The following is a 21,365-nucleotide window of genomic DNA, read 5'->3' as shown; positions in this document are numbered from 1 at the left end:
GCAAGACCATCAAGGACCAGCAGAGTTGCGGCAAGGCCAGCAGCACAAGGCCACGCTTGAAGCTCAAGTCGCACCAGATCTGAGTCAAGACAGGAGAGGAAGGACTGGGGAGACGGCAAGGGGTGGATCATGACCTCCCGAACGTGTGAGACACGAAGAAGAAGAGAAAAGTTGATAAGGGGAGGGTGAAGAAGAAAAGATAGGAGAGCGGAGGATGAGAGGGAGAGGACGAGAGAAGAAGGAAGGATGAGAGGTGGCGGGAGCAGTTGGCGTGAGGCCAGGCTGCTCCAAGCGGCGGGCAGATTAGGTTTCTCCTGGAGTTCGTGATTTTTTGAATTTGTAGTTTTCTGCTCATCAGTAATCTCTTTTACACATTCTTCTTTCTTTTTGAGATAAATTGACATTGGTTGGATATCATTCTTCATTACTTATTTGTGGTGCACAGTGCTTAAAATCACTAGTTTTGCATGTATTATAAAACATATCCATGCATATCTCAGTGTATCTAGCGTCTTTTAGCATCTCGCCAATACCTCTCTCAGACATCTTTTAAAACCAACTTTCTGACTCGACACATTGTTGACATATACATAGATTAAGTTTTGGATATAAGCTGATGGCATTTTAGTACTTAAGCATCACTTCCTGATAATAGTTTGACTTGTGGAGTGGGGTAATAAATGCAACATAGATCGTGGGGAGTGATGAAATACAGCCTTTTGTTTCCAAGCCACCATTTGTATCAATGGACAATATTTCTGGAAGTTTGATTAGTTTTCTTTTCTTTATTGAATTATTGTACATGTACAAGTTTTGGCATGGAACATGGAAGAATGAATCCAGCTGGACGATGGCAGTGATGCCTTTTATTTCTGGCACTGCTGTGATGGACCAAGACCCATGCATAATTTTTTCTGGAAAATAACATCCAAAATATTTATGGGAATTTTTGGTCCACATATTGCAACATGTGGGGCAATGGTTAAGTTGCACTATTGCAACATGTCGGTCATCTGAAACTTGGAAACAGTCTCTCCTGCGAAGGGGGTAAGGCTGCATGTATTTGCCCCACCTAGACCCTGCAGTAGCAGGAGCCTCGTGCATTGAGTTGCTCTTTATTGTATTAGTAAGTTTTGGTAAAATGATCTTTATTTTTCTTTTGTCTTTGTTTCTTTGTTCTTCTGCAATTTCTTTCTGGTTTTATTCAATTTCAAAGTAAATTCCATGAAATAAATTGAGCCTAAAGCAAAATGATTTTGTTCAAAAGAGATACAGTAATGGCTTCCATGGTTTCCATTTAAGCTTCATCTTGTCCAGATGTTATTAGGTTGTAATGATGCCCCGGCATCACTTGCCCAACTTCTAGAGATTTTAATCCTTGTAGTCATATTGCACTTTAATCAGCTTGAATTTCAATTACCCTGTGGAGACTCTATTTCCTTGATGACTACACACTTTCTCACGCTTGTGTGCATTTTTAAGGTGAATGAAACCTATAACTGCTGGTATACACCTGGCGTATCCAAAGTGGACATATATTCTGATGGTCTCTTCAATTGCCACGCAAAAGATCCATCTCTGGTTGAGATGATTCGAAGATTTTCTATTCTGTAAGTACATCGAATGTTACATACACAGTTTTATACTTTGATCATTATTGTGCAACAGGTTTTAACATGAGTTCATGCGGACCTGTTTATTCAAAAATATGATCTTGTTATAATGAATTTTGTGAAGAAAATTTGACCTTAGAAAGTCTCTAGTGTGAACTATAACAAAGATTATTGTATTATTCACCAAAAAAAAAAAAAAAGATGATTGTATTGCAAGTCCTTGCGGACACCTTGTGTGCCACTTATATATTGAAGAAGTGGGATGCTGCCTTCTTCCTCTTTGCTAATTTACAGTATCATCCCTTAAATATTAAAATGTGATGAAACTCATTTCGAGTTGATTAGAAAAAAACCCGTTCTGAGTTAGTCCTAGTAAATTCAATTTATATGCACAAAAGGAATTATCTGAAAACATGAACTTTTAACATATTGCTAAAGAATACTCAATCTTATCCCAACTAAATTTGGTCGGCTACATTGATCCTTTTTCTCCAATCATCTCTATTCAAACCCATACTTGTTACGAGTCCTAGGTTATGTATGTCTTTCCTCACTTCTCTTAGGGTCATTTTAGGCTTGGGAGATCATTGAAGGGTCCCCACCAAGAGACAGCTTAGTACCAAGGGATGTGGAAGATCGGTGAGAGTGTGCAAACTTTAGTCCCACATCGCCTAGGGGAGGTTACTGGGCTAGTTGATAACCTCTAGCCTCCTTAACATAGTACAACACATTTTAAAGCCTTTAGGCCCATGGGCCAACGAGGACAATATTGTGCCAAGGTTAATGGGGCCGGGGCGTTACACTATCCCTATGATGCAAGACTATCCACTTAGACAAACGGTCCCAATGGTTTCATACCTCCAAACCAGACTCAAAATAGATATAGGTCTTGACAGTAATTATAAACACCTAAATCTGAGAAACAAGGCTGAATCGAGAGAATTTTGAGTACCCACAAACCATGGCTCAAGGGAGCCTCAACCCCAGATCGAGTGGGAGTTGTAATGGCCTCAAAATGATCACCAAATATGGCTGGCAGCAGTTCCACACAGATAGGCAGCAACAGTAGAGAGAAAACCTTTGACAGAAATGAGGGTTTCAAGGGATCGATTGGGAGAAAACTTGTAGCATTCAGACCAAGCCTCGGATGGCCTTGCAAACTGGAATAGGCTGTTCTAGGGGGCCTAGAACAAACCCCTAAAAGGTTTTCTGGATCTGACTGCAGATCAGGGAGATTTGGCTCCAAAATCCTGACAAGCTGAATTAATTTTGGTTACTTGGCTGATCTTCAAACCCCAACAGTAATTGGTCTTTGAGGCTTCAATTTAACACTCCAAACACTCGCTCACAATTTAGAAAACAAAGAGAAGGGAGGGAAAATCATGGGTTATCTGTGGGTGGGTTGGATTGTCTCAGTCCTGGGTCTCTCACCCCACATATATCTCAACTGTTGAAAGGGGAATTCTTTCTCAGAACTGAAGCAAATATGGCTGCAAAATTTCATTAATCAGTGTCTGCAATTATGAGAGCCTTTATTTATACTTGAGGTTTGGACTCAATGACATAGAAATTAAATTAGGAAACAATTGAAATCAGAAACTCCCAACTTAAAATTTAAAAACTACTAAAAGAATAAAGCTTGCTCACTAAGAAAAGAATAAAGACAATACTAGATCCTTCTAGAGACCCAAACCTAACCCTCAACTTTGTATTTGACCAAGTCAAACACTACAAGACAAAGTACAGCTATATAGGGAAATTGGTAGAGAGGAAGGTGGAGATTCTGAAGGCTTGTTGCAGCTTCAATCTATAGACAGTTGTTGGGGCTTCTAGAAGGCATCATAAGTAAGGTTGTCAAAATAGAACCGGAACCGAAAACCAAAACTAAAATCGAGCCGAATTGAATTTGTTCAGTTCTAATCTGGCTCTGAAAGTGGCTTTTAAATTCGGTTCGGTTCCAGATCCAACATAGTTACCGACAGTTCTAACCGATACTGAACCGAATTACTTAAAGGGGTCCTCTGGTGCACAAGTTGTCATGTACTCATACATGCTGATTATTTAGTGTTCATTTTTTGGATACAAAATTATTTAATGCCTTCTCTGCAAGTCTAAGGGACCCGTATCCCCTCTTCCTCAAAGCCCACAATGAAGTTCCATTGATATGGGACAAAATTCTGACAAAGTTCCATTTTTTTTTATTTCCAATCTATTGAATAACAGAGCCAAGTGACTTTCACTTGAACAGAGGGCTCGAGAAGACCAAAACCTGCTTTTGATGCAGAATTGAGGCTGAACCGGGTTGACCCTTCGGGCAATCTCAATCGAGACGAACCGGATCCAATTTGCTTTTTGGGATTAGTAGAATATCTTAGGATTTACTTTATTTAGGAAATAATGAGTTATTTTATTTGGGAAGATATGTAATCTTTTATTATTGGGTAGTTCTTAGTCAATTAGGGAGTTACCAGTTTGAGTTTATTTTGTTTCTATTTTCATTAGTTAGAATTTAGGAAGTAAGTAGAAGTTGCTAATTTTAGTTTTAGATTTTATTAGGCAAGTTTTAATTTTCAGTTATTATATAAGGGCATGTAATCCAAGTTATTAGATAGATTTTGAATGATGAATTAATTAATTGGTTGAAACCTTGTGGTTTGCTTGGTCGTGAGACCTTCTTCCCCCTTCCCCTTTGTGTGATTCTTCTCTTCTCCCTCCAACTCTGATTTCTCTCAGAGATTTCTTTTTTCCCTAAGGCCCTCCTCCATCAGCTTCTTCTTTGGTTAGGTCACAATGTATGGTGGAAGAATGGAAGCTACAACAAAGAACTAGCAATGAGGAACAGGCAAGGTGTACATCTGCCTCGTGAAGAGCTGCATGCATTACGATCCATCAAAGGCATTGGAAGATCTAATTGGGATGAAAGAAAAGCATTTCAGCGGGAACAATAGGAAATTGTGATATGGAGGAGCAGTAGTTGAAGGGTAGAGTGCAATTCATTGTCTCTGATTTCTTGAAGAGTGATAGGAAGGGAAAACGCAATTGTCCTCTCCGGATACGGTGAAGCTAGATTTAGAACGAGCAGTGGTTGAAGGGGAAAGTACAATGTCTCTGATTTTCTATAGTGATTGAAGGGAGAAGTGCGATGGTCTTCTCCGGAATGTCGCTGCTACATCTCTGGATGGTCGTTCACTGAATCGTTTCTATCTTTGTGTGGGTCTGGTTGCAGAGATTCAATGGTCTCACTCAACTGTCCAAGAGTGAGACAGTGACTGTGTCTCTGTGTGTGTGTGTGTGTGTGTGTGTGTGTGTGTGTTGCCATGAATATCAGTGGAGCCAAATTTTGGAACTCAGTTTCGAATAAGAATACAAACGGTTTGATTATTCAATTTCAAAACCGACTAGATTCTTGGTTTGGTTCTGGTTCACGCTATCAAGCACTTGAACCAAACCGGAACTGAACCGATTGACAAGCTTAATCATAAGACAACAACAACTGCAGAGAAAATAGCTGGTTCGATGGGAAAAAAGTGGCTGGTTCGATGGAACCAAAGTAGAACCAAAACTAACACAAAATTGGGCCAGCTTAGGCTGGCTCGATGAGCACCACTTCTGGGCTTCTTGTTGCCCTTTCTTTCTCCTTTGATAATGCATGCCAAACATAAGATCAGCATGATCATCTACATCAACTCCTCCCTCTTAAAATCAGAGGAACGACATATAGCACTCAGAGATCCAGATCAAGTAGCTGAAAATTGTCGGCATGGATCAAGTGCTATCTCTGACCGGTCTTTCTTTCCACTTGACGGGGAACGAAGAGTACCCCTCACCACCATGCACGATGCACAATAGTAAATTTGTTGTCAAGGACATCTTCAATAACAACATCCGTTGGGGTCACAAATTGGGGAAGCCGTAAGGCATTCTGCATATCACCTTAATCAGAATGGTGGTCTACGTAAAGTGGGAGGTCGGCAACATTGAAAACTTTGTTGATCTTCATATCTGGAGGCAACTCTAATATGTAGGCGTTGGGACCGATACGCTTCAATATCTTGTATGGACCTGTATTCCGAGGATGGAGCTTGTGTGCGGTAATAGGAGGAAAACACTCTGGTGGAATTTGAACCATAACCATGTCACTGTGTTGGAACTCCACAATAATAGTGCCGATTGAAAGTTTCTTTGTAGCCTTCATTGCTAACAACAATACGTCTTTGAACATCGGCATGTACCTCTGTTAACATTCGCATGGGTATGAGGTGGCAACTGTACCAAATAAATCGGTCATCTTAGTTATAGACAAGCACTACCTCAAATGTGGTGCAACCGATAGTGCGGTTTAGGAACTATTATATGCAAACTCAACAATATCAAAAATAAAGGGCCAAGTCTTCTCATGATCACAAACAAGGCAACGAAAAAGTTTTCAAGGCTTCCATTCACAACTTTCGTCTGACCATCAATTTGAAGATGAAGTGTTATAAAAAACTTCAGCTTTGTGTTGGTCTTCATCCATAGTCTTCCAAAATGGCTTACAAACTTCACATCGCTGTTGAAAACTATGGACTATGGCAAACCATTTATACAAACTATCAACTTGAAGAATATCTTGGCTATGTGAATTGCATCAAAAGTCTTTCGACACAGAATGAAATGAGCCATCTTTGCAAAACTGTCCACCACCACAAATATTAAGTCATAACCAAGGATTAAAGTATCGGTATCGGTCGCCGTATCGGTCAACCAAAATTAAGATACATATCGGAGGGTATCGTATCGTATCGGAGATACACTAAGATACGCTAAAGATACGCATATAAATGGATATGAAACACCTTTTTAAACAATTTTGCATAAAATATTTGTTAAAAAAAGCTATTGATAACATGTATTATGTATAAGCACTAAATTGAGGGTATCGCACCGAGAATTCAAGGTTTGCAGTTGTCCCATAAATGTAAAATCTTTGTTCCCAACCTTGATTTCCACTTTAGTTAGAGAGAAATATGGCTGGCAGCAACTTTGGAAGAAAAACACTCAAAAAATAATGTTTTCTGAAAAAATACCCATCTTGGCCATTATATGACCGTAGCGCACCGTATCGGTACATACCAATACTCACCGATATGTACTAATACTCATCGATATGTACCGAACAATACATACAAATACTCACCGATATTTACTGATACATACCAAAATGTATATTTCACCTCGATTTTATATTTTTCATAGAGTATTAATACGTATCGATAGTGTATTGGTGCATATCGGTATGTACTGTAGGATATATATCGATACGAAAGGATTTTAAAAATTCCATGTATCGTATCGGTGTGTATCGTATCGATCGGCTAAATTTAAGATACATATCGGAGGGTATCGTATTGGTATCGAAGATACTTTAAACCATGGTCATAACACTCACGTTTAGGTCGTAAGCCAAGGACAAATTCCATGCTAATGTCTAGCTAAGGTGCGTGTGGTATGGGTAGCGGTGTATAGAGTCTCGTATTCTTCTCTCCTTTGCAAGTTAACAAGTGTGGCATTGTTGAATAACATGTTAAATATCCTGTTGTAAACGAGGCCAATAATAAAAATCAACCATCGTAGAATGTGTCCTGTCCTTGTTGAAGTGTCCACCCATTCCTCCACCATCCAACTCACAAACCAAGTGCTGCCTCATAGATGTATTTGCGATGCAAAACCCCGTTCCCAAGAATGAATGTCCATCATGTAACGAGTACTTGTCATCTTGATCTCCTTTCTGTAAATTTTCATATTTCTTGGAAGCATCATCATCATGTATATACTTGTCTTTGATGTGTTCAAGTCTCGTTCTTTGTGTGGTGAAGGTATTTATCATAAACACCTTCCAGCTAAGTGTATCGGCCACTTGAATCTCTTTTCCAGCCTTGTACTTGAGAGCAAATACGAACTCTTGTATGTAAGTAATCCATTTGGCATGTCGGTTGCTAATAAACCTTTGGGAGTGAAGATATTTTAGTGCCTCATGGTCCGAGTACAAGATGATCATGGTCCGAGTACAAGATGATCTCCTTCACTAATTAAACATCTCCAGTGTTTGAGTACTTGTATGATGGCTTAGAGCTCTAGATCATATGTAGAGTACCTTCTTTAACATCATTCAATTTCTCGCTATAGAAGGAATAGGGTGATCAGCTTGCATTAGAACTCCTCCTATCCCAATATGGGATGCATCTGCAGCCACTTCAAATATGAGATCAATATTTGATAGGCGAAGCGTTGGGTCTTTTTTGTCGTCTTTTGTTTGATCAACTTTGTTACAATCCCAGATACCTTATAATCAAACCAAAAGAAGAGAAGAGAGAGGTATAACCGAAGGAGACTCCCAAAAGATGAGAAGAGACCTGCGATCTTACCAGAATGGTTTGATCGCAGGTTTTCCCAAACCTTAATATTATTTCATAAGAATGAAAATACAAGAATACCCCCAAGACATAAGTAACCCTAACTAAAAGTACTGGGCCGATAGGACATAATTGACCCTATCGATCCAGGGAACTAGCGCTATCGGGATTAGCGTCAGTCTCAACACTCCCCCTCAAGCTGGAGCATACACATTACCCATGCTCAGCTTGGTACAACTATTACGAAAACTAGGAGCAAACAGAGACTTAGTGAACATATCGGCCCACTAATTTGACGAAGGAATAAAAGGGGTCTCAATCAGCTTCTTCAAAACAACATCATGAACAAAATGGCAGTCCACTTTTATGTGCTTGGTCCTCTCGTGGAAGACCGGGTTGCTACCAATGTACACCGCAACTTGGTTGTCACAATACATCTTCATAGGCTTGGTCACGGGAAATCCCAACTCCAAGCGTAAAGATTGTAGCCACATCAACTCAGTAGTGGTATGAGCCATAGCTTTGTATTCTGCTTCTGCATTGGATCGGGCAATGGTAGTCTGCTTCTTACTACGCCAAGTAATCAAATTACCTCCAACAAATGTACAATAGCCCGTAGTAGATCTCCAATCACTAGTAGAACTGGCCCAATCAACATCAGACTAACCAACTAGTTCCATATGCCGATTAGGGCGATAGATCAGCCCCTTTCCAGGGGCAACCTTCAGGTAGTGAAGAACACATACAGCAGTGTCCCAATGAGCTTTCTAAGGAGACTGCGTGAACTGACTGAGTACTCCAACAACATAAGAGATGTCCGGACGTGTCACAGTAAGATATATCAACTTGCCGATCAAACTTCTGTATTGATGCACATCCTGGAGGGGTTCGCCATCATCAACCCCAAACTTCTGGTGAGGATCCATAGGGATATTAACAGGTCTGGAAGCAAGCATACTAGTATCAGATAAAAGGTCTAGCATGTATTTCCTTTAAGATAGACTGATCCCTTTCTTGCATTGGATCAGCTCAATCCCAAGAAAATAATAAAGTTGACCCAAGTCCTTGGTCTGAAAGTGTTGCTGAAGAGAAGCTTTCACTTCAGAAATTCTCGCCTCATCATTACCAATAAGTATAATATCAACATTAACTACCAAGACAACCAATTTATCACATTTGTGATGAACAAAGACAGAATGATCAGAATAACACTAAGAAAATCCACAAGTAACTATGGTAGCATTGAACTTGTCAAACCATGCTCGAGGGGATTGTTTAATTCCATAGATAGCCTTGTATAAGCGACACACAAGACCTTTATTTTCCCTCTGAGCAATATAACCAGGAGGTTGCTCCATATACACCTCTTCCTGTAGGTCACCATGCAAGAAGGCATTCTTAATGTTCAACTGAAACAAGGGCCATTCAAAGTTGACAGCAAGAAAAATAAGTAGATATAGTTTTTAAGGAGGTAAGGCGACGGAGGCGTTTGAGGGTCTTTCAGAGCGCCTTAGCGATAAGGCGGGCATAAAGCGTCGCCTTATTGACTAAAGCATTCCTGTGTAATTTTTTTATAAAACCAATCTATTTGGCTCAAATCCTAATTGAATCCTATTACACATTTACACATTAGACAAAATAAAATAATTTTGAAGAAAGACAATGGATGATTGATTTGCTTTAGGCTTTTGAAAACATTGACTAAACTAGAGTTGAGAACTAGCAAATAGAATTAAAAATTGAAATCAAAATAGGGCATATTAAGAACAAAATGCAATTCAGCAACTGTCCAACTAAGGACCTACTTAATGGCAATCTAACAGAATAAACTAGGCAGTAATAACTAATAAACTGATATATAGCTGCATATAAGAGGATATTGAAATATTGAATTAATTAATTAAAAACAGAACCACAGGAATAACAGAAGAAAATGAAGAAAAAAAAAAAAAAGGTATGGTATGCAGATTGTAGAAGTTGCAGAACAGAGGACGAATGAAGAACAAAATAAGAAAGAGAAATAAGGGAGAAGAAAGAAGATCTATAGAAGGGAAAAAAAGAAAAAAAGATAGCAGAGCTCAGCTGCTTAGTGAAGAACAGAAGAAAATGAAGAAGGCAAAAAAAAAAAAAAGTATCGTATCAGAAGTTGCAGAAGTGCAGAACAAAAGAAGAAGAAGAAAGAAGGAGAAGACAAAAGCGAGAAGAAAAAAAAAACACTCACAATCACCGTAGTTGCAGAACAGAAGAAGAAGAAAGAAAGAAAAAAAAAAAATATAACTGTAGTTGCAGAACAGAAGAAGAGAAAAACGAGAAGAAAAAAAAAAGGAAAACACTCATCGACTCACCGTAGTTGCAGAACAGAAGAAGAATAAGAAAAAAACTAACAGTAGTTGCAGAACGGAAGAAGAAGAAGAAAAAAAAAAACTCTCCGTAGTTGCAGAATAGAAGAAGATGAAGAAAAACATGAGAAGAAAGAAGCGAGAAGAAGAAGAAAGAAGCGAGAAAAAAAAAAAACACACCGTAGCTCTGCATGAACAAGAAATAATATTGAAAAAAAAAAACACAATAACATACCTATAGAGGGGGTGCGACTGTTTGCCGGAGTAAGCTCACCGCTACCGGAGCAAAATGGTCGCCTGAATCAATGGTTCTTTCTTGTTCCTTGATTCCTTCTCAAAGCCCTTTTTCAAAACCCTTCACAATCCAAACCCTGTTTGTGAATCATGTTTTTGTTTTGGTTATTTTTGGTGGAGTAAAACTGATCTCATATATCTCAAGTGTTAACAAAACCATGCACCTACCAATAAAAAATCTATATTTGGAATCTTCATTAAGCAATTTTAAAATGTTAAAAAAAAAAAAAAAAAAAAAACCCCATAAGGCGACCCGCCTTTGTCGTAAGGCGTCGCTTAAGACGCCTTATACCGCCTTATGCTATAAGGCGACCGCCATAATCACTTCACGTAAGGTAAAGCACTGCCTTACCATCTCTAGACCGCATCAGCGCCTTAAAAACTATGTAAGTAGACGAACCGAGTCCAGTCTAGCAACCGGGGGTTTCAAAATAATCAACTCCATATGTCTGAGTATACCTTTTGGCAACCAAACGGGCTTTCAATCGCTTAACGGAGCCATCAGAGTGATACTTAACAGTGTACACCCAGCGACACTTCACCAAATCCTTACCAGGAGGTAAATCTACTGAACTCCAGGTACCACAACTCAAGAGAGCATCCATTTCTACATCTATGACAGTTTTCCATCCAGGAATAGTTAGGGCATCATTATGGGTGTGGGGAATAGGGTTAGTAGAAAGTGACAAGGCAAGACCATGGATTGGAGAGGGAAGATGAGAAGGAAACAAAGTTATCAATAGGATACACAATCATAGAACGTGTACCTTTCCTTTGAGCAATTGGTAAGTCATCAGGCAGAGAAGGAGGAGGAGCTTCACAAGAGAAAGGCGGCAGTGGAGGAAGTGAATCATCTGGAGTATTGGTTTCTCCACTCGGCTGTCCAACCTTCTTCTTGTGCTGATAAACCTGTAGAGGAGGTGAGTCACTGGCACTGGGCACATCAGGAAGGGTATGAGAGATGGAATGGGTGGAGGAGATGGAGAAGTCCACTCCATACCAAACTAGGACACTTGAGGAGAAAAGAATGATGTTCCTTCAAAGAAGGTCACATCGGCACTAACAAAGTTCCTATGAGTAATGGGGTCATAGCACTTATACCCTTTCTGAGTGCATGAATAACCCAAAAAATTGCACTTAGTAGAGCTAGGAGACAGTTTTTCTACTTGCACATGCAAATTATGGACAAAACATACACAGCCAAAGACTCGGGGAGGAACAGGTAACCTTGGCAAAGTAGGGAACATAATAGAAAAAGGGGACCTATCTGAAAGCACTGAAGATGGCATGCGATTAATCAAGTGATATGCAGTTAAAACCCCATCACACAAAAAATGCTTAGGAACATGCATATGAATCATAATAGCATGGGCTACCTCGAGTAGTTTCCGGTTCTTGCGCTCTGCTACCCCATTTTGCTATGGGGTATATGCGCAACTGGTTTGGTATATGCGCAACTGGTTTGGTGTATCATCCCACGATTGGCACAAAAATCAGAAATATTAGTTTAAGCATATTCTAAAGCATCATCAGAACAAAAAATCTTAATCAAAATGCCAAACTGAGTTTTTATTTCATTATAAAATTGCTGAAACACAGATAAAAATTCAAATCTGGCTTTTAACATGTAAAACCATGTAAGGCGAGAATGATCATCTACAAAAGTCACAAAATAACGAAAACCAAATCTATTACTAACTCTGCAAGGACCCCATACATCAGAATGGACTAAGGAAAATAAAGACGGACTACGAGACATAGAGCGAGATAAGGACACACGGTGATGTTTTCCCAACTCACTGGTTGCCCACTCTAACTTGCCATGCTTTACCCAGCAAGTCTCTATAGTATGGTTGGGCTTCCCGCAATAAGTGCACTGGCGGGCTGCACAATCAGAAGGCTGTCCACTAGAACCTTGACTAGCCGATCCACGACCGCTACCACGACCCCGTCTATGGTTGGCAAGGAAGGCAGAATTGTCTTTGGAAGACTTATTAGATTTAGTTGATGAATTGATAAGCTGCAGTCGGGAATAAGTGTCATTCAGAGTAGGAACAGTATCGCCTGCAAGTAAATGGCCCTTCACTGCCTTCAAATCATTATTCAAACCAACAAAAAATTTGAAAATGAAAAACTCATTCTGCTAAGCCTTCAATTTATCAATGTCTATGGTCAAGGGCTGAAAAACATTAAGTTCTTCAACCATTCCCCTAAAAGTATTATAATACTCTGAAAAAGATCTATCAGACTGGCGAAACTGGAACAACTTCTCATAAATATCATAGACACGGGTTATGTTCTTTTCTTGAAAGTAAGTTTCCTTCAAATTGTCCCATACTCCCTTTGCAGTAGAGTGAAACATGACATTGGCAGCGACATCTGGTTCCATATTTTTCCACAACCAAATTAAAATCAAAGCATTCTCCTTCATCCATTCATCATAACCCTTGTCAGATGATGAAGGAGAATCAGAAGTAGTATACTTAAGTTTATCCTTGGCCATAAGGTAAACCTTCATAGATTGAGCCCAAAGTAGGTAATCCGAGCTTCCCTTGAGCTTAATAGAAGTAATTTGGATATTGACATTGTCCGAGGCAGATGTAGTAGTCACAAAGGTAGTAGACTTGGTCTCAGCCATGAGAACCAAAAATAAAGTAGACAAATAGAGTCGCCAATATCTGGCTTTCACCCAAAAATACCAAGAAAAATAGCAAACCAACCTGAACCACAACGATTGGATATCTGGCTTTCACCCAAGAGACCCGGGTTCGATAATAGAAAGAAGAAGATGGCTGCAGTTCAAGTTCTTCAAATCTTCAGCATAATACCAATAGAGCACAATTCATACACCAAATAAATCACTCCATGTGATTTAATCTATAGTAGATGTAGCAATAGGTGGCTGCACACTAGAAGATTTCAGCTTAAAACTGAGATCAATAGGGAGGATTTTGAAAAGTTTGATTTGATTATAGAGGCTCTGATACCATGTTACAATCCCAGATACCTTGTAATCAAACCAAAAGAAAAAGAAAAAGAAAGAGAGAAGAGAAGAAGAAGAGAAGAGAGAAGAGAGAGATACAACCGAAGGAGACTCCCAAAAGATGAGAAGGGACTTGCGATCTTAACGAAATGGTTGGATCGCAGGTCTTCCCTAGCCTTAATATTATTTCATAAGAATGAAAATACAAGAATACCCCCAAGACATAAAGAAGTAACCCTAACTAAAAGTATTGGGGCGATAGGACAGAATTGACCCTATCGGTCTAGGGAACTAACACTAATCCCGATAGGGATGGGATTAGCATCAGTCTCAACAAACTTGAATGCTTTTGTGGCAGCCTAAGTCCATTGGAATGGCATCTTTCCTCCTTTCATGGACTCCGTGAAGGCTTGAAGGGTGCTATAATAGCGTTGAAATTCCGAATAAACCGCCTATAGAAAGAGGCAATGTCGTGGAAACTTCGAACCTCCATTAAAGTTTGTGGTATGGGCATGGTTCTAAATCTCCTAGGTTTCGAGCAAAATTTTGCAAGTTTCTTAGGTTTCGACCGACTTCGAGACGTAACCAGGTACTACAATTTAAATGCACTTGGTTTCAACTGGTTTCGACCAATTTCATGAGGTTTCTCAACAAAATTTTGACCATATTGGTTGGACCAGCCTTATAAAATACCTATATTTCCTAAATTTCAACTCATATCTCCACTATTTCGGGGGTTTCGATTGGGAAACACCTCTTTAAAGCAAAATCCTTCATTTTATTCCCATATCTTGCATTATCAAAGAAAATCTACCTATAGAAGAGTACATGAATATGATGGTGGGCAGGGTGGATCTTCTTCCTCATTTAGACATATAGGTGGTTTAGGTGGTGGATCGTCTTTTGTTAACATCATCTTTGGTTTTCCAGCCCAAACATGTATGCCACCTCCGCATCATTTTAGTCTGAGTGAGCCATTCCCTAGGTTGGGATACCTTCAAGATGTTGATGATGAGTCTTAAAGATAGGCAGTGATGGAATTTGAAACTAGTTGGGCCCAAAATATTTCATGGGACTCGTGTTGCATTTAGATGAGCGACTATTACATCTGCAGCGGTACGCTACTCGTCGATTGGAGCTGCCTAGAAACTCCGCCTAGAATTGAGTGGTGAGAGTTGTATCCCTATTGTCTTACATTATTGCTTGTTTTGCAAATCTGAAGTATGATTTGTTTGTTTTAATAACTTATTTCCATTTCCAGTATTTAAGTTATATCTAGACTTAGCATGTGTACAATGTACTTAGCTGCTCAGCGAACACTAGCAAACTTGGGTCAACAAAATACCATTTTGGGTGTTTTATTTTATGAAACTAGTTCATGGATTAGGCTAGAAATGTCAAAAATAGATTGTACACAAAAAATTAGACCAAAAAAACACTATATGGGGGTCGAAACCATGGTTTCCACCAGGCCAAGAAAAAGCTCATGGTTTCCTCTAAATTTCTTAGGTTTCGACCGAAATTTTGGTTTAGATTTAGAACCTTGGGTACAGGGCAATCTATCATGCTTTTAATTTTCTTTCGGTCGACTTCTACTTGTGATGGCACGACAAATCCAAGGAACACAACTGAAAGAACACTATTCAAGTTAATATAGAGCCTCTCATCATGCATCGCAAGTCCTCAAGGTGCTCTTCAGGTGCACTGTTGTAAATAAGATTGTCGTCAAAGTAAACCACAAGAAATTTGCCAATAAAAGGATGAAGTACCCGAGTCATCACAACGCATAAAGGTACTTGGTACATTGTTAAAACCAAAGGGCATAACCTTCCATTCGTATAAACCGTCCTTTGTCTTAAAGCTGTTTTCTACTCATCATCGTGACGGATTCGAATCAGTTGATAATCACTCTTCAAATCAATCTTCAAAAAAATTGTTGCTCTCCTCAACATATCAAGCATATCATCCAAATGGGGAATAAGAAACCTGTATTTTATTGTGATCTTATTAATGGCACAGCTGTCAATACACATACGCCATGATCTGTCCTTTGGTGTCAGCAAGGGTGGTACAGCACAATGGCTCATGCAGTCATGCTCTCCACGATAAGTCCTTTCCGTCAAAGGTAATCTACTTTTCTGAGTTCTCTTGAGCTTGGTGTGCTCGGTAGGGCTAAGATGGTAAGTGGGCAGATTTGGTAAAACCAATCCAAGCACTAGATCGATGGCATGTTGTGTGTCCCTCATAGGTGGCAGGCTGGCAGCTCATCAGGAAATTCTTCAGCCAACATAACTGAAAAGTCCGTAAGAAGGTCCCTTTTTGGCTTGGGGAATATCATTTCTTTCACGGGTACTAACTCCTTGTCACAAGTGCTAATATCAGTTTGGTCTCTTCACTCATAGCAATGAACTCCCAATGTGGTAGGGCTAGTAACTTCTTCTTGGACTTCTATCCTTCGCTTGTACCAGCTTTACCTTGTCGCTTCTTTGCTTTGGGGGGGGGGGTGTCCTTTGGATTGGAGCTTTTCAATGGACTGCAAAATCTGCTGCCTTTTCAGTTATGTGGCTTTCAATTTTGGCTTCATTTGTGATATGTTGAGAGGATTCAACACTATTGGTTTGCCTTCAAAGTCGAAGAAACATTGATTCTTGGTTCCTCCCACCAAGACATTGTTATCATATATCGAAGCCCTTCCAAGTAGCACATTGATTAACACCAGTGGAATCACATCGCCTCATACGTCTTCTTTATAACCTAAAATTTTCAAAGGCACGGAACACCGTTGGTTAACAGACAAAGTATTATTATCTAACAATGAAACCTTGTACGGGGATGTGGTTCCATCTTGAGATGGTCATCAATGAAGAAAGCTTGTGAAACTATGTTCACACAACTTCAGTTGTCCACAATCACTAAGGCGATCGAGACCAGGTTTGTTTCAATCCCCAAGAGAATAGTTTAGGAATTTGCAAAAGCAAGTAAGACGTGAAGAATGCGGAGCATGGGAAGCACAGAGGAGAAGAGAAACCGAATCAGCAAAAGATGTTTCAGTATCAGTCTCCTCCGCATGTGCAAACTCGACCTGCAAAATCCAGGCTGAGACGACTGATAAAGAACGGAGTTATGAATAGAAGGAACAATAAAAAATGATTGGGAAGCCGGTGCGACAAGTAAAGTGAAGGGGCCCGTTGAGAGATTTGATCTCTCTGGCTCCTAACTTGCTCCCTGAGAAGGCGGAGAATATAGCGAGGAAGGCGGGACGACAAGAACGTCCCTCTCCCCCGCTACTGGGTCGACTAGTCAGCTTCTAAACGACAAGTCTTTCGGAATTGGAGAGAGAAAAGAGGTATCGAAAGATGAATTAGGATCGGTGGAATTCCAGAGTGCTCGTATTCATTGAATTTGATTCTGAGCCTTCAAAGGTCCACTTGTCATCAATGTGTAGAGTATGTAATGGTGTCTCCAATCCTTGCCTTTAGCCTTCGCCACCAGAATTTTAGAGACCCTATTAATTTCATAGAGGATCACCGCATTCATTTTCAATTTCAGCATCAAACTCATTGCCTTCAGGGTCAGCATTCACGGCCCAATCATCATCAAGCTATGGCTCACATACCAACATCTCCAGGTTGGATTCAATGGCTGTAATGATGGAATTAGCTTTCACAGGCTTTGGACAGAATTTGGCATAATGTCCTACACCATTACTAGATAGCATCTTGTTCCCGTTGTCTTCGTGTTGACCACAGGGGCCTTACCCTTATCCTGTGTGACTTCTGGAGCTCAAGTAGGGAGTCCACTAGGTCTATTAGGGGCGTAATTGCTCCTCACATCAGCGGACTGATTGTTTAACTTTCTAGGGGCTGCCTTGAGTAAGTCTTCCATATCCATCGCTTTCTCAGAACAGTTGTTCAAAGTATAAATCTCGACCATGCCTATTTTATCTCGAATATCAGCCTGTAGTCCCAAATTTAAATCGGGATAGAATCTGTTCATCCTCCTCATCTACACCATTTCGAGAAATCAAGTCATTAAACTTATCATTATATTCCTCAACTGAAAGTGTACCTTGCTTGACGGTGTTGAGACGGTCATGTAGACATCGTCAGTAAGAGGGTGGCATGTATCTATCCTTGAGGATGTCTTTCATAGCATCCCAAGTGGTGCCATGTGACGACAAGTCAATTTTGCTTCATGGTTGCGCCACCAATCCTTGGCCCCTCCTGTAAGCTTCATACTGGCCAATTGCATCTTCCATTCTTCAGTCAAACGGAACCATTTGAAATATCATCCAGAGCATTCAGCCAATCATGGAAAGCAATCGGGTCATGCTTCCCGTTGTCCTCATTTAGATATAACTTCATCTTGCGCTTGTCGTCATGGTGGCATTGGTTTCCATCATGCTTATCACCTTCTTCTTCATTGTGAGTGGCCAGCACAACATTCCTTCATGCTGAACTTAGAGTCCGTATAGGAGCATTGTTCACCATAGTTTGTTGGGCTCCAGATTGAGCCTTCATTTGTTTAATCTCCTTTGTCTCATGATCCATTGATGCCATCTTCTCATTGGTTGCTGGACAGCTTGAAGAATAGCGTCAATAGGAGCTTGTTTGGAGCCTCCCTCTGTCATAGGTCTTATAACAATTGATGTAAGACAATCCACCTAGGAAAACAGTCCATATAGTTTCACACCTCCAAACAAAACTCAAAATAGAGATCAGGTCTTAACAGTAGGTACAAAACACCTAAATCTGAGAAACAAGGCTGAATCAAGAGAATTTCAAGTACTCACAAACCACGGCTCAAGGGAGACTCACACCTGGATCAAGTGGGGGTTGTAATGGCCTCAATATGATCTTTGGAGAGGACAGCTTTCCAGATGTGGGTCGAGAAAGGGCACTAGAAGAAGAGATGGGGAATGTCTTCCAAATTGTGAGGACAGAGACAACATGAAGGGTTAACAGGGATTTGGTGGTGAATGAGGAAGACTTGGGTAGGAAGGTAGTTGATAAGGCTACGCCAAAGGGTGAAGCTATGGCGAGGAATATGCCCTTTAAACCAGACCACCTTATGCCTAGGAACGGAAGAGGAAGGGGCGCGAATGAGAGACCAAGCAGAGGCTGAGGAGAATGATCCATTGGAGGAGGGAAGCCAGATACATTTGTCTTCTCTTCTTCGATGGCCAGGAGGGAGGGGAGGGAGGACCAATGATCAAGAAGGGGATTGGAGGAGGGAGGTGGGGACCAACCATCTTAGGAGAGGATAGAGGAAACTAAAGCATTAGACGGGAGGCCAGAAGAGTATATGACCCTAGGGGAAAGGAGGCCAAGGATGCCAGGGATCCTTCCAGAGAGAGATGGAGTTCCCATTGCCGATGGAATAGGAGATGGCAGTGAGGGCAATGGGCCTAAGGTCAAGGATCTTCCTCCAGATCCAAGAAGCGTCCGAAATGGAGGGGGCAGTCCAGAGGGAGTGGTTTTTGAGCAGCCCAGATAGAATCCAATCAAACCAAATACTTTTGTGCTTAGAAACTGTTAGGATTTAAAATATAACCGCAAGCTTACGGATCAGTGTAGCTACGGTTCAAACACAGGGAGTGCAACCACTTTATTTTTGGCTTCTTTTAATAATGCGAAAATGAACCGATTAATGGTTGTGATCTAATTCTAACTACCGTCCTAAACATATGTATCTAAAATAACGTCCTAACCATTCGTCATCTAAGAATTTAAATATGCGGTAAGCCACGCAATTAAAATTAAATAAATAAATAACTGAAAATAAACAACTCATGCAATTAAAAAGCAATAAAGGAAAAAAAATACTGAAATAAAAATATAGTAAAAGAAAGGGGATAAAGCTAGAGAGGCTCACAAGTAGGTTTCTCTACTTAGCCCGAGGGATGCATCATAATATGAGCCTCCCTACTTGACCAAAGAGTCACTCTTACAAGGGTTACTCTACTTGGCTTTAGGGAAAGGGAGGCAATTAAAATAAAAACAATAAAATGATGGTTCTATGGCTAGGAGGGGCAAAGCCAACACATACACTAGCCATGAACCTTGGGGGAAAGGGAAAACAATAATGTAACGACTGAATTAAAATCCTAAATTAAGAAAGAAATGGTAGTCAGAAGAGGGAATGAGAGGGGGGAGAGAAGACTATTGAAGAAGCCTCCCTACCTGAGTTAATGCTTGAACTTGAAAGCTTTGGTGATTTGAGATACTGCCAACCTTAAAAACCAGATCTGGAATGAACCAAATCTAAAATTTCTAGGCCTGGAGAAAACAAATCATGGAAAAAAAGAACTGAACTTGAAAAAGAGATGCTCCACGGCTCGTGGTCTTGTCACCTAGATCTAAGCCTAGAACTATAACTTAAAAATTATAACTCAATTGCACAAATCATAAACATAGAAGGCTGAATAAAAATAAAAGAGTACTTGCATTAATTAAAAAAAAAAAAAAAAAAAAGCTATTACAAGAGTGATTAAAGCAAAAACAAAGAACTAAAACTAAAGAGAGGGAGAGAGGGAGAGAGAGAGAGCAACTAAAAAAAAAACCTAGAAGAAGAATGAAGTCGAGAGGAAGAGAGGGACCGCCCTTTAGGGTTTTGTGGACTCCCTTTTATAGGGAATAGGAGAGAGAGGAGGACGTCCAAGGGTGGATCCCCTTGGACGATTTTGTGGTGAGGTGGAGGAGAGAGAAGAGAGAATCGTAAGAAGTAGGAAATCTCCAACGATTTTGCTTCTTTTTTCCTTTTTTTTTTTTTCTCTCTTCTTCAAACGTGGGCAGCCTTTTGGACGATTTTTCTTTTATTTTTTTCCTTTTTTTTTCCTTTCCTATTTTTTCTCCCTTTTTTTCTATTTTTCTCTTTTATTTCCTTATTTCTCTCTCCTTTTGCATAAGAAACCCTTTGGCCGACCTCCTTTGAGTGATGAGTAGGAGAGAGAAAATATTCTAAAAAAAACCTCCACAAAAAAAAATAGCAACCAAGAGGTTAGAACTTGAGACCTCCTTATAAGGAAGGGATTTTACACACCACAACTCACCAACTACGTTAGGTAGTTACCAAAGACGAATCTTCAGTCACTCAAGGGTGTGGTTCATCGATCCTTGTTGGCATTTGGAATATTCCTTGTACCTCTGGGACAACTGCAAACGGGCCGGTTCTGCATCTCGGTTCAGTTCTGATCTATTATTCTTTTTCTGGCCCGAAAAGAATAATCATTTGTACGAGTGACCAAACGGATGTGTACTTTTAATTGAACACGTCTATCTTGCTCAGAATTTCGTCCTCTTCGCAACCATGAAAAGAAACAGGATCTCTTTATGTGTAAAATTGGAGATATAGCGCCTGATAGTCCTGAAGGCCTTGAAAATATAAAACTTACAAAAAGAGAGTAAAACCCAAGGTAGCTCCATTCTAAATATATAAAATGCATGTTTTACTACTCTAGATTTCACACATAAATGTGCTCATCAGAGACAATTTTCCAAATCAGCTTGAGAACACCAGCAGAGTTTGCATCTTTGATTCTTCTAATCCCAAGCCCTCCCTCGGATTTGGAAAGACAAACCTTCTCCCAGCTGAGAGGTCTAAGGAATTTGGAAGAGTCGGAGCCTTTCCAGAGGAAGGAACACATGTGGCTTTCGAAGCATTTGATCACGGAGGCAAGGAGGACAAAAGTGCCAGTCTAGTAGAGGTACATGGACTGAAGGATGGATTTAATCAGAGTAAGACG

General features: G+C 40.1%; 1 protein-coding gene across 1 annotated transcript in view; it reads left to right on the top strand.

The window, feature by feature from the left end:
• Nucleotides 1-21,365, top strand: part of LOC122070838 — an 88,141-nt gene that overhangs the window by 53,457 nt on the left and 13,319 nt on the right. Inside the window, exon 4 of the mRNA XM_042635083.1 lies at nucleotides 1,483-1,610. Coding sequence (XP_042491017.1) covers nucleotides 1,483-1,610 — 128 coding nt within the window. The remainder of the gene's footprint in view (nucleotides 1-1,482; nucleotides 1,611-21,365) is intronic.

The sequence above is a fragment of the Macadamia integrifolia genome, unplaced genomic scaffold, assembly GCF_013358625.1.
Source record: "Macadamia integrifolia cultivar HAES 741 unplaced genomic scaffold, SCU_Mint_v3 scaffold_128A, whole genome shotgun sequence".
NCBI classification, from domain to species: Eukaryota; Viridiplantae; Streptophyta; class Magnoliopsida; order Proteales; family Proteaceae; genus Macadamia; species Macadamia integrifolia.
This window is presented reverse-complemented; position numbering and strand designations above follow the sequence as displayed.